The 14,225-nt window shown below is 46.3% G+C and overlaps 1 protein-coding gene across 3 annotated transcripts; it reads right to left on the bottom strand.

Annotated features, from left to right (window-relative positions):
- Positions 1-177: 177 nt before the first annotated feature.
- ccar1 (cell division cycle and apoptosis regulator 1) lies at positions 178-14,050 on the bottom strand. Of its 3 annotated transcripts, none has more exons than XM_086122685.1 (26): positions 14,011-14,050; positions 13,059-13,225; positions 11,879-12,057; positions 11,680-11,796; positions 10,711-10,743; positions 10,420-10,610; positions 10,159-10,285; positions 9,864-9,983; positions 9,029-9,212; positions 8,799-8,931; positions 8,419-8,574; positions 8,101-8,326; positions 7,644-7,757; positions 7,249-7,415; positions 6,334-6,544; positions 5,111-5,194; positions 3,897-4,085; positions 3,620-3,811; positions 3,079-3,324; positions 2,870-3,002; positions 2,559-2,641; positions 2,246-2,389; positions 2,042-2,162; positions 1,779-1,961; positions 1,244-1,449; positions 178-863 (listed from the first exon to the last, which is right to left on the bottom strand). In XM_086122685.1, the coding sequence occupies exons 2-26, from the start codon at positions 13,174-13,176 to the stop codon at positions 786-788; spliced, it is 3,735 nt and encodes a 1,244-aa protein (XP_085978811.1). In that variant the 5' UTR covers positions 13,177-13,225; positions 14,011-14,050; the 3' UTR covers positions 178-785. The 3 variants fall into 3 exon arrangements, with proteins under 3 accessions (XP_085978811.1, XP_085978810.1, XP_085978812.1); XM_086122684.1 differs by having other exon boundaries at positions 13,059-13,241; positions 14,011-14,045; XM_086122686.1 differs by having other exon boundaries at positions 2,246-2,386; positions 13,059-13,241; positions 14,011-14,045.
- Positions 14,051-14,225: the final 175 nt, after the last annotated feature.

Raw genomic sequence — 14,225 nt, 5'->3', positions numbered from 1 at the left:
ACAACTTTTCTCTTCCAAGCATGTGGAAAGAAGCAAACACGTCATAGGGACTAACTGGTCAATGCAATTTTGCGAGATGACATTCAATGCACATACTGGCTTGGCTGATGTGTTTCTGACATGCGCATACTGTGTGTAGCCAAAAACACCTCAGAAGGTGAAATCAACGCGGGAAAATACCAAAAACAAACAAAAACTGTTTATTCAACAGTGGATGACATCTTATTGACAAGGCAAGTCAGGATGACCCTTGTTGAATCCAAAGATATCGTCGTTTAAATATAATTTGTTAGAAATTCTCTTGCACATAAATTAGCTCGGCATTGCCTATTAGAAAAAAAAAAACCAAATCTCTTAATAGCACAACTATCACACAAACTTGCACAACAAACGGGAAAAAAAGTCAGAAAGTGAGCTCATGAACAAAGCATGGTAAAAAAAAAAAAAAATGTACACAGGTCAATAAAGGAACTAATTTATGACTAAACCCACAAAGGGAGTTGAGACAAGGTCCAAACAATAAAAATCGCTTTGTGACTATTTACAAGTGAAGACAATGAGTATTTTAGATCACTTATTACAGCAGTAGAGAACCTTTTACCCACCATGGGCCATGCAAAATGTAAGGGGGGGGGGGGTTCATGTCAACAATCAAACAGATTTGTGGATTTAAAGTTTTGGGAGCCTTTCCTATCAGTTCCTCTGAGGTTTTATCCGTTTTTAGCATTGCATGGTGGGCCGGTCATGTACATTGGCCCAAGGGTAGCAAGTTCCCAACCGCTGATTTAAGAGGTGGTTGGTTCTTCTTTGGCGCCATTCATTTGAAGCGGCACACTTTTCTCCTTGTCATTTCCATCTTGATCCTGGCGGGGGAGAGAACAACAAATAAGATTGCATCCCGTTTTTGCATCAAATCAGTTTGGTGCTCGCTACAACAAGTCTTGTGATGAAGTACAAATATGTCACATGTTTGCTAGTTACTTTGAATTTGACACCATTAAAATTTCAAAATTAAATGCATACATTTCACTTAGGCATGCTTTTTCTTTTTTCTTTTTTTATTGCAAGGTAAAATTACAAGAGATTGTTGGTTCACAAAACGTCTGGAGTATGGAAGTATATCTTCCCAATCACTTCCAATTTACAACGTGAAACTTTCCACCATCATATTTCTAACAATTTTCATTTTCAAGACGAAATCTGGCTGAAAAGTCAACACACAACTGGCTTCTACGACCGCTACCTTTCTCATCACCGCCGTCAGCCCTTTCACCGTATCTGTCAGAGCCTTGCAGGTCTTGGTGAGCTGCTCGTGATAGATGCACGTCTGCTCCTCGGCGTCCTTCAGCGTCTTTTCCGTTTCCCTCAGGGTGCTTGTCGTCTCATCCAGCTCCTTTGACAGGCACCTGTTGTCTTGTTCCAGTTGCGCTTTCACCTTGGCGTCTTCCTCTGGCGGGACAGTTGAAGAGGACATATTAATTAAAACATATATAAAAAGCTTCTTTTCGTCTTATGTTTACAAGTAATCTGAATCAGTCTAAGTTAGCGGTGATGCATCAAGTCAGTTTAATTAGCAGGTCACATAGTTCGACAATGTGCCAGTCCACCTGTCGGAGCAGTCACGCAAACGAGAATGCGCATTGGGGTGGAACTGGGCGTCAGTGTGGGAAAGCTCAAATTGAGGCAAACCATAGTCCAGCTGGAGGTCCGACGCAGAGTGAAGCTTGCGACAAGTGTGACTGAGAAAAAACAAACAAACAAACAGCTCAAGTATTTACCCATCTTGGCGTCCTGCACCATGAGCTTGTTTTCGATCTCCTCGCGCGCCTTCTCGCTCTTCTCCAACTTCTGCATCAGGCTGCCAATGTCCACCATGGCGCCGTTGTACACGATCAGCGTGCTGGACTCGCTGGTTTCCGACCGTGCAATCCACTTGGGAGCAGGGAGTAGATCTCTGTTGCCTGACAGGAAGAAGACGCGTTGAATATGGCACTTTATAACTTTGTAACTCTTGCGCGGTAAGCGTCGCGCACGCGCTCACCTAAGGGATTCTCCACTTGGGTTTCAGTGGGGGACAAATCGGGCTCGTCCTTTGGCCTGTCGGTTAGTTTTCGGTAATGGCACGACTCTCTCACGACCGGCTGGTTCAGCAGTTTCTTGATCTGTTTAAGGCAAAACAAAAAGAGAAATTAGGAGGACAGACTTGCGTGTGCGCGGCGACCAAACAGAAATGTTTTTTGCTCACCTGGGCACGCGAAAGGTGCAATCCAAGCGTGTACAAGATTTCCTCCAGGTCTTTCTCCAGTAGGTAGCCCCAGTGACTTTGATCAAAGTAAACAAACGCCATCAGCAGCTCCTTGTTGTACGTGATCATCTGCTTCTTGTCCTGCTGGTTAAAAAAAAAGATACATTCTACCTTTACTGCAACAGTCATTTTTACTTTAAGGAGACATACGATATGATGGAAAATATCAAAAACAGCTGGTCACGCCTGGCTTTAAATAGTGAAAATTTTGCTTCCATAGCCATTTGAAGCAGTGCAAAATAAAGCAGCCTACCTTGTCCTTTAAGTTCCTGTCTTTTGGGGATTTGCGATCCTCTTTGCGATCTCTTCTGTCCCTGTCGTCGTCATCATCCTTGTCTAAAAAACAAACAAACAAAAAAAAAAAACAAAACAGAAATTGGAATGTGTAGAACTGAACATACTAAATGTGATGTCCGAAATTAAATTCAACAGGAAAAAAGCCTCAGAGAAAGTGGAAATGGAATCCATCACAAATTCAGAGTGGTGCATGATTTCTCATCATTGGCCAGAATCTTTGCGAATGAGACATGGCGGAGTGTCGATGTGAAGAAAAAGCGCATTTACCATCGTCGTCGTCATCTTCATCTGCATCTTCGGCCTCCATCGGGTCGTACTCCTCTGCGTTGGCCGTGCTGCCGTCATCTTCGTTCTCGTCCTCGTCACGTGACTCCTCCTTTTTCACCACCTTGTCGTCGATCTGCTCGCGCACACAAAGGCGTGTTGTTAAAAACAAAAAAAATCCTTCATACGAGCGCCAGGTATACGTGACGCACCTTCCTCCTCTCAACATCGTCATCCTCTCTTGATTTCTTCGCTGCTGGCTCGTCACCGTCTTCCTCTTTCTCTTTCTCCTTCTTTATTTCCCTCTTTTCCAACTCCTTCTTCTCGGCTTCTTTTTTCACCTTCTTCTCCTTTTCCTTCTTTTCATCCTTGACGGGGATGGCAGCGAGGGCTTTGTAAATGCGGTAACCGAAATCCCTCTGCAGCATCTCGTTGAACAGCTCGGCGAAGAGGGAAACCTGGAGGACAGGATTGCCGCGGGTCAACCATCGACAACAAACACGCCGTCTCGGATCGGCTAAAATTCGCCGAGGCGGCGGCCTGAGCCCTGCCGCGGACAGCGAAAAGTCATTAACCCCCACCCAAAAAGGTTTCTAATTGACTAAAACTCAACATGGCGTCTTACCAACAAGATGTCAGCAGATGGCGCCAAATTGTTTTTAGACATTCTTTGGCCCGAGACAAAACAACAGAAAAGGCAAATAAAGGAATTTCCATGGGTTCACTATAAAGAGAATAGCTTGTCATTCTCACCTCAAAAGAGGTCTCCTTATTGTCCTCCAGCCTGTAGTCCAACAGCACACTGAGGGACATCACGCTGCAGTCAAACTTGCCGTTCTTGGCGGCCCAATTGGGGTTAACGAGGATGGTGGGCTCATCTGGGAGGATGTAGCGCCGTTCTCGGCGCTGGCGCTCGAGCTCCTCTTGCCTCTTCCTTTCCTCCTCCTGCGAGAGAAGGGGGACGGCGTTTTGTAAGTGCAAACTTCTTATCGCGACTCAGCGCGGTTAAGCGGTGGATCGCCTCAGGTACCTCTTTGTCCTCCTCGGTGCGGAGCGGCTCTTCTTCCTCGGGAGGTTTGATTTCTGGCTTCTCGGGTTCCTTGGACTCCTCCAGCTGCTCCTCCACCTTCAGCTGCTTGGTGAGTCGGGCGATCAGCTGCGACTTTAAGCCCTTGGAGCTCAGAGCGCGACAGTCGAGCTCCTTGCGCAGGTCGTTGACCTGCAGGGCGGCGTTGAAAAAGCAAAAGTCAAAGTCGAAAAGGGGTACAAAAATTGACTTGACAAGCTTTAAGATATGCCGCCGCTGCAAAACAAGAATCCCTTTTACCAAGTAACGAGGCGAGACAATGTACCAGTCCACCTGTTACAGCAGTCACAAAAACAAGTGCGCCGAATGAGATGAAACTGGGCTTCAATATAGCAAAGCTCAAAATGAGTGAGACCATGGTCCAGCTGGAAGTCTGACTCAGAGTGTAGCTTGCAAATACAAATGATCCGACCACGATATTATAGTATTTATTGAAGTTTGAGACTATTTACAAAGCATCCATCTTCGTATCCGCTTATCCTCACAAAGGTTGCGGGGGGTGTTGGAGCCTATCCCAGCCGTCTTTGGGGATAGGGGACACCCTGAACAGGTTGCCAGCCAATCACACGGCACACAGAGACGAACACCCATCCACGCTCACACTCACAATTCTGAGTGTTCAATTAGCCTGCCATGCATGTTTTAAGAATGTGGGAGGAAACCGGAGTACCCGGAGAAAACCCACGCAGGCACGGGAAGAACATGCAAACTCCACACAGGAAAGCCGGAGCTGGAATCAAACCTGGTACCTCTGCACTGTGAGGTCATCGCGCTAACCACTGGCCCACCCTACTATTTACAATCGCTAACCTTAATTATGTGTTTGACATTTTCATGTCAATTACGACTTTGTTTTTAGATTCGTGGATTCAATGCATTTTAGGACTAAGATTCCACTCGAAGCCTGAATTTTAAAACCTAAGTGGGAAACTTGTTTTTCCTGAAGGAAAAGATATCTGGTCATCATGAGGTTGAAATGGAGTCTAATAAACGTTCCTGAGATTCCAACAGCTTTAACTTTGACTGCCAAAATTGACCCAAAATAAAGGCATGCATGACTGCAACAGGTTTACTTTTGTAACACGACAGAAAAAATATATATTTCATCCTCTCAAAATGGGACAGCATTTCAAATGAAAGGAATGACACCACATTACCTTCATTGATTTCGGATCAAGTTTGGTCCAGTGAGTAGGAGTGCAGACATCCTTTGACTCCTCACCATCCTTCTCCTCTTCCTCCTTGAAAGACAAGTCGTTGAGAGGGAGCCGGGGAGAAAGGAGGGACAGGACAAAGTTAGCACGCCATTCGTGATTCGAGTAAGCTTTCAAGTTGATCAGTGCAAGATCACAAATCCTCTCAACAAAAAAAAAAAAAAAAGGGGGGGGGGAGTCTCGTTCTAGTGAGCTCAACTGTGCTTTATGTCCACTGCTACCGAGGGGTACACAGGGAAGCTCTCTAGCTCTTTAACAAACAGCTGCCAATCAATCTGTGGAACACACACACACAAAGATAAAAACAAAACAAAACAATGAGGTAATAGCTGTACCATCAGGAGAGTTTGTCTCCAAGAGCGAGGGTGAGGGCGGCCCTAACAACTACTGGCTTTGCCAATTATGGAGGATTTAAGGAACTACACGAGATGTTCATTCAACTGCCCTGGAAGCATCAAACTCTACATGTAGTCTAAATGGAAAAAAATAAAAATAGAGAAGCCAACAACGAGAACAGACAAGGAACACTCGACTTGGGGCAAGGCTCTTGTTTCCCAATCAAATTGGTGTGAGAAATCATAAAAATAAGACATTTCTACAACAGACACATTACCGGCATGCAACTGACTCAACAGATTCCAGCAGTTATCCATTTCCGCATGCCAGCATAAAAATAATGGGGGGGGGGGGCACTACCACTGGTTGAAAATTTAGCAAATCATCCCAGATTAAGAGGACGTCGTTTGGAATTGTCAGCAAAGAGCAGAAACAAATTTAAAACGATTAGACCCAGATGAGCTGCAAATTAGACAAGCTGGAAGCTGCTTTACCAGTTGCAAAGGGGCGCGTACACAAACACAAGCTAGTCTCACTGCTTCCACTGTGTGTGTCTGCTGGATGTGTGGGAAGGTTGGTGGGGGTGGGGGGGGGGGGGGTGTGCTGAGTGCTGATGTTGGGGTGGAGGAGAAGAGGAAGGGGGATAGGTGGAGGGGTAAACAGAGGACGCCTAGGTGAGGTTGGCTGGAGTCGTAAACTCCGTGTCCGTGTGTTTTGCGTGTGGCGTGAGGTGCGCGTGTGTGTTTGTTTGTGTGTGTCTTATTTTTGTCAGTCCTGTGCCTTCCTGTGAGAAGCGGAAATGAGAAGAGAAGGGATTAGCGGTTCAGTGCCTGTTCTCCATCCGCCTCCTTTCGCTCGGCCAACAGCTTCTCAGCCAGCTGCTCCCGGAGTCGCCGCGACAGCGCCTCCCACTCTGAGCGGGTAGGAAGACAATGCCAAACATCCGGAAGAAACAAAACCACTGTCTCCACATGAGCGGGGACTGTCCGCCCCTTGTGTGTCTCCTCCGGCCGGTGATAGCGAATCTCTGCAAAACGATACCTGTCGCAAAGGAAGAGGGTGCATTGGAAAGAAACATTCTGGTCAGGGCAAAGCACAACAGGCAGGCCTGGCTAGGCAAACCTTCTTTAGCGACCCGTGCCTTCACTCACACTTCCCCCCTTGGCGTCACCAAAGGACCCTATAAGTCAATATACAGTGACACCCCCCGCCCCACCACCTTCCCCGCACACACACACAACACACAGAAGGGCCCGGTCTGCTGCTTTCCAACGGTTCTCATGGTGAAGGGAGCCAGTTTGAGAAGGTTAACAAACATGACATGTTATCACAGCCTATACCCCCGCCCCCAACGTTATACAGCTCTGTCTTTAACCTTGGACACATTTGAGAATGTGCGTACGAGAAAAGAATATGAAAGCCAGTTCAATAAATATGGAATATTTCAACAGAGAGAATAGAGGAACACAAGGATAAAACAAAGGGGATGGCGTTGTCATCTGGTCCAGGGCGACTGCTTCCTAGCCGCAGTCCCGTGCGCTTGGTTTGCCACCATGGTGAAACGTGTTTGTCAATTTAGAGTGTGTGACAGAAAAGAGCGAGCCAAGGCGACGAGACACAAAGGGCGGTACAATAACAGTATCAAATAGACAATAATACAAGCACGAAGGAAGTTTCACACTTGTATTTAAAAAAAAAAAAAAAAAAAAAAAAAATGAATGACAAATGAGGAGGAGCGCTCTTACCACTGAGTGCACAGACTAAGATCTATGCCCGTGAGTGCCTTGCAACAGCGTATAGCTGTCTTTATGAGGACTGAGGGATCCTTCTCTGGCTCGGCTCCATCCAGAGAGGGAGACCAGTGGCCACCGATGGCCATGGCCTCGTCTTTGCCTCTCATGCCCACTAAAAACTGAAGGTGAAAAAGTAGACGGGGGGGGGGGGGGGGGGGGGGGGGGTACAGAGGTGAGGTAAAGGGTAAAAGTTAGACAGAGATGAGTGACATCTCATAGACTCCATTCCTCTACTGCTTATCCTAACTGGCTGTGCTGATGTAGTTCCGTTTCCTATTTCCAAACATTTCAAGCCTGCGGTACGATGTCAGCTGATCTGATTCGGCAATGAAAAGAGCGACGGGTACCTTGATGAGTCTTGCGGGGTGCTGGAAGGAGTCTCTGACCTCCTGGGAATCTTCTGCGAGGGCACATGACTTGTGATATAACTCCTCTAAACTTGGGTTAGCCAGAAGCATCACCTGGTAAAGAAAAGTCCTACGTGAGCTTCATTTCAGAGGATAAACAGAGAAGGGCATTTTCTACGCAACAGCAGCCACTTACTGACTCAGTGAGAAAGATACCACCCAGAAAAGAACACAACAAAAAAAAAGTGTTCTTTCTGTTCTTATGTGTGCTGTACAGCACACCACACCACAAACATAACACGAGACAAAAGAAAACTGTAGATAAAATGCGAACATTTCGCTCAAACTATTTTCCCAGCGGATCGGATCATCTTTGAGTCATTCAAGAATCAGTGCTTTGCTCACTTTGATGGGAAGGCGGGAAAATCACCTGGGGGGGGTCAGTGATGAAGCCTACCTTTGCGCTGTAGGTGTGATTGGCGTCGGGCGGATCCAGCACAGCTGTATTTTTGACAAAGGGATCCACCTCCTTGTGCAACATGTGGAAGTTGCAGGCGTTGCTGAACTGAAAGGGTCGCGTCAGGGGGAAGGCGTCCACCCAAGTGAAGGCCGCGCCAAAAAAGTCGCTGGGAATATACAGACTCTGATAGCGCCGCCTCAGCTCCATCATGTCACAGCTCGAACTGGGGGAGCGAAAAAGAGGCACACGTTACGTCTTCCACCACCGCCCCCCCCCCTCTTGCTGCGAACCAATGCCCAACCGTGTTTGACTCACGTGTCCAAACTGAACTTGGAAAACTGAACCGTGTAGCGAGGCACCACCCTGCGAGGACGCCGCGGCGAGCGCTCTCGTCTCGGGGAGCGCTCTCGGGAACGTTTGCGCACGGGCGAGCGCTCTCTCGACCGTCTGCGCTCGCGCTCTCTGTCTCGGCTGAAAAGGTGAGAAGGGTAGACGCTTCAAAAAAAAGTGACATGCCGTCATCTGGATATCGTTTAACAGTCCTGTTCATTATGTTGTAAACAATGAGCGCCGGGATACTTTCGGGTGCCAGAAAGCAAGTGAAGATGGCTTAAAAAGATGCTCTGCCTTAGGCATTACATTAAAGGGTTCATTTTCTAGTAGGAAGTACGTGCAGGGCAATAAACTGTAATGACCTGCGATCCTCTTTACTACGGAGGATGAGCTCAGGAGGGCGATCGTTGCGAGGAGGGAAGCGCGGAGGAGGCTCGATCCGTCTGACAGGCTGCGACTGTGGCATGAGTCTCACCGGGGGCTGAAGGAGACCCCCTGCAAGCACACCGAGGGGAAAAATGTCATACCGGCTTCGGCAGCTTGAGGCACAAATTTAGGTTCCTTTTCATTCGGAGGTGAGCCTTTGTTTTACCTTTGGGAGGGGGCAGCAGAGGCTGCGGCGGGTTTTGGAGGAGGGGGCCTAGCGAGGCGGCAGACAGCTGGGCCTGCAGTAGGGAAGGAGGAGGAGCCGGGGGCGGAACACTGAATGTGGTCGGAGGAGGTAGCGACTGAAGGATGGGGGGAGCCTTCATCATGTTGGGAGGCGGAGGATGGCTCTAGGAAAACAGAAGAAAAAAGGTGAGATGAATAAATGCCACTTGATCAAAACTAATGAATGCCCGCGTGTGTGAAAGCACTCTGTCCATTTCTGGGGGTTTATTTGACCAGTTTAGACTGCCACACTGAAGATGCATGATCATAAAATTAGAGGAATGTTTCACCAATCGGGGACAAGGGTTGTGATTTTCCATGATCGGTCTCTCTTTTCGCGCTTCATACTAGAAAATACTAAAACTTAAAACCAGAATGTTAAAGAAACAGGTGTTGAAATCAGAAAACCTGAAGCTTTGGTCGTAGCTGAACTATAAAAGTAAGGATGTAAACAATGTCCCACTGTTCTAAAGGCATCGATTCCATCTTATTGCAATCATTTCTGGAACAGCTGAAAGAAAACGTGTTACTCAATACACGACATCTCGATGGACAGCACCTAGCAAACACATGCAAAGTCACGAGTCCATGATAAGGTGCTATAAAGAAATTAAGCCTTAACCGCCAAAGCAAATGCTGTTAAGAGATCTGCGATTATGGCTGAAATTTAAAAAAAAGAAGAAAAAAAAAGAAAATGGAAGAAAATAATCAAGTGAGCAGAAGAAGAGTGTCCCGAGGATGACAGAGAGTGTGCGATTTCACGTGCATGCGGTTACATTTTGTCTGCCGTCCGCTGCGGGGTGCATGTCAGGGTACCGCAGCTGTATCCCCGGCTCATTGTAAAGGCTGCCCAACTGCGGGGAAGCTTGAGGTAAAGGCTGAGGCTGCTGCTGATGCTGGGGAGGGAATGAGAACACAACAGTCAATCGGCAGCGGAAACGGGATCGGTGGAAGGGGGAACTATCTAATATGGGGAGAAAATCGTTCAGTGAAAATCGTTGAGCTGAAAGGAAGGCGTCTTCAAACAAGCCTGACAACCATCTTGCGCGTACAAACTGTGAATGCTCTCACCGACTGGTTCGCGAGCTGAGGTAAGGTCTGGATGCGCTGGGCGTTCCACTTGAAGGGCAGGTTGGCGTTGTACACGGCCTCCACCAGCACCCTGTCGCCCACTTGCGGCGTCTTCCCTTTCACGGCGCTGGAAGAGGACAAGCGACAACGGAAATGATGTTGATAAACCAGCTGAATGAACATTCGTGACAAACAGCTCGAAACGAGAAGACTCCGCCTCCTTATTTGGAGAATTGTTTGCGACATCATCCGCGCACGAACCTGAGCTGAAAGAAGACATCTTCGTCCACGAAGCCAAAGGTGTCGTGCAGTTTGTTGACAACGCCGGTGAAGACGCGCTGCTTCTGCGGCTGCTGCTGGTGGCTGGAGCGCGGCGTCGGGTACGACACGGTGATCTGGGCCGTCTGCTGGGGATTGGACAGGCTCAGGCTCGTCGGCAAAACCACTGGCGGCTGGGTGGGGGAGGGGGCGAGAAGTGTTTTGGCATTTCTTGTCACGACCAAATGACTATTAGAGAGGATTCTTATTGCATTGCAGATTAAAACATGTTACCTGTGACAGCAGTGCCGGTTGAGGCTGCTGAAGCTGGGACAAGAAACAAAGAATGGAGTGAGCATTTCACAACAATTTAGGATGGGTTTGGCAACACTTTTTTTTTTTGCGCTATTCCAAAAGGGCACACTCACTTTTTCCTCAGCATATATTTGATCATCTTTATAAATTAAGGGTTCGGTTAGGCAACGGGTGGAATTTTTTTCCCTCAAGAAATGTATAGCTATAAATTCCGACGCAATAAGTCCATAGTGCGCACGTTTTTATAGGTTAAACTTACAATATATATATATATACATACACACAGTATATTATTATTTTTTAAATGACGTGCTAGAAAAAAACAAGTTTAAAATCAAAAATACATTTAGGGACAGATAAAGCCATCTCTGATGAAACAATTAGCTAGCTTGACATAGCACTGTAAGAGTACGTCTTCACGAGTTTTTTTTCTCCATACAAATATTTACTGTAATTATAACCATTACTGCGTTTTTGTCTATTAGAGAGAGACTAAAGCAAATAGTCCATTCAAAATCACTACCTGTAAATAATGATTAGGGAGTAGGGCATGATGAACGATTCGCAGTTGCAGTGTTTGGAATCATTCATCAACCCCTACTCCCTATTAAATATCGAGGAATTTTTATGTAGTGGACAATATCGTTCACTTAAATAGATAAATGCTTTTTGAACATGACTGTCTTGTAAATTACGACACTCACTGGTGTTGTATCAATGCACTGTACTGGATTCGTGTGGACCTTCCGCAATAAACATTGGATGAAGAAAATCAATATATTGCTTTAAATTGAGTGTACTTCACAAAATCAACAAGGGAGTATTACAGACAAAAAAAAAAAATGTCCTTCAGAGCAGTGGCGCTTGGAGCAATTGAGTGCACCACTTGTACGGTTCAACGAATTGTCTCTTCAGTCTGTTGAGTGTCACACAAAGAGCATGTTTTACCTGATGAGGCACACTGTACAATGGCTGCTGCGGCGGTTGCTGTGGGGGCGGCTGCTGCTGTTGCTGTTGTTGCTGCTGCTGCTGCTGATATTGCTGCAGGGCTGAATTGATCTGCGACTACAGGCACACGCACGCAGCTGATAAGACAAGTGCGCTGTTTGACACGCGGCTGCTACCTGCTTCTTGCGCCATGACTGACCTGTTGCAGTGCCGCGGCAGCGGCAGCCGCTGCCGCCTGCTGCTGCAAGGCGGCCGTCTGCTGAGACAGCTGATAGGAGGCGGCGGATTGGTTGCTCAGAGAGGCAGCGGCCAAGGCCGACTGCTGGGAGTAGACGGCGGGGGAGGCTCCCAGGAGGGACGGCTGCTGCACGCCAAGAGCTGCGGGAAGACGGTAGCAAAAGAAAAATTCAGATGGAGTCAAGGCAGTAACAAATGTCATTAGTGTTTTGGGCATATATTCATTCATTATTTAACAGTTTATGCTGCATTTGCCAGCATCGTTCATTGCCCCCCCCAATAATAAATTGCCCCCCCCCCCTATAACACTTTCTTAAAAAGAAAATTAAACCATTGAGGTTTTTATTGAAGATCAGACAGTCATTTTTTTATTTTCACATTTTAGGTATTATTGCGATGATTAGAATTTTTTCTATTAATATAACAATTCATTTTTGAGACTGTGTTTTCTTGTGGTACACACAAAAAAAATCTGAACTCTCACGCTTTGTATTTTTTCCCCATAACTGTACCAAATGTGACCTAAACCTGTACCTAAAAACCAAGGTAGTACTGACCTGTACTTTTTGGTGGGTGAATGGTAGTCCCCTAATTACTGCGTTTCCTTTTTTTACGGTTTAATTTGATCAAAGTTCAAGATTTGTGTTTGGTCACTTTTTTGAGATTTTTGTTGTATCTAGTGTAACATTAGAGGGGACAAATTATGGCAAGTTAACTTTTCAATGTCTTTTACAAAATAGCATGAAATTAAACAACCAAGCATATTTTTTTCCTTATCTGCCCATTTCTGAACAAGTGTCTGTGAGCGATATACATTGTGACTGTTCATTTGACTGCTCATGTGGTACTACTGTCACTTGTTCCATTTTCATCACACTTCAACTATTTGCCAACCCTGATACTTCTGTGGTGGTAAATGCATGAGACATCATCCATGATGCTTTCAACTTGGGAGTTTTATTCCTTGGGAGACTTATTTTTTGCAAGTACTACCGGCAAAGAAAGCAGGTAGTTGGAGTCAGAATAGAGGATGCAGAGAACCGTGAAAGATGGAAATTAATGACTCGCTGTGGCAACCCCTGAAAAGGGACAAGCCGAAAGGAGAAGAAGACTACCGGCAAAGAAAGGTTTATTATACTTACAGTGCAAGTTGATGTCAAGAGCCTGGGCCGTGTGGGCCGTGTGGCCCGGCTGGGACACGGCCGTGGCGGCAAACTGAGTCGCCCAGGGCGGATTTTTCTGTCCCCCGAACTGGGCCATGACTCACTCGGATGAAAGTTCGTCTCCACTCGCCGGCTTGTTGCTACTCCTTTAGAAAACAAAATCTATCAACAAAAATACAATGAATGAAATCAAGCGTAATCACAAGACCTCATGAAAAGTGTATCAACTTTGTATAGCTACTCACTGTCCTGTTTATTTTTAGTAGCCGTCCAGCACACACTGTTTGCGGCAAGAGTGAGCTGCACGTTATCAGGCAGAAAGCAAACTAGCACGAACAACGCGAGCACGTGGGTCAAGGGCAACTTCACAATGCGCGTGCGACACAATTCCACCTTTAATTTGACAGAAAACGTAAAAAGAATTGAACGTGAATCACTTAACACAGGCTTTGAAACGCTTTAATATAACATTCGTTTCTCCCGCTAAACGACAAACAAACAGTTGGAGAACAAATGTTGCTTTCCCATAATTAGCTGACGTGTTAGCATATTACAGTTGCTATTAATACAACAGTGTGATTTAAATCACCGCGGGGGTATGACCGAAATGTGTGTCTCGTTCAAACTACATTCAAAGTTCGGAACCACCATTATTTAGACTAATGTTACGCGAACCGCGAGGAAGCAATTAGCATTAGCTTCGTGGTCGGTGTAGCCTCGTGCAGGATTTGTTGTGGAGGCCTCGGCTAACATTTTGCTGACACTAGCAGCTGACTCGTCACTCATGCTTAAACACACGTAACGTAACCACGGGAACATGCCTACTTGCAAAACAAGTCATTTTGACATGTAGCGATAAGTAACGAGAGCAAATAGTGAGGTTGTTTCCTTTTTTTTTTTTTTTAACGAGTATCATCGCAGCTTGACTAACCTCTATCCACTGCAGCCGGCCGTCGAGAAGTGGAGGCGCAAACTGCGCATGCGCGAAACTAAGCCTTTTGAAAATACGATAAATAGCACTATGGTATATCACATTGTGTAAAAATATACAGTAATAATGACATGATTACACAGAATTAAAAACCGTTTTGGCGCACACCTTGTATCAATTGAATTGCCACGTTGCTGCTTCCCGTCGTTGCCACC

This window comes from Hippocampus guttulatus, chromosome 10, assembly GCF_054856545.1.
Source record: "Hippocampus guttulatus isolate MCC_2025c chromosome 10, RoL_Hgut_1.0, whole genome shotgun sequence".
In the NCBI taxonomy this organism is placed as follows: domain Eukaryota; kingdom Metazoa; phylum Chordata; class Actinopteri; order Syngnathiformes; family Syngnathidae; genus Hippocampus; species Hippocampus guttulatus.
This window is presented reverse-complemented; position numbering and strand designations above follow the sequence as displayed.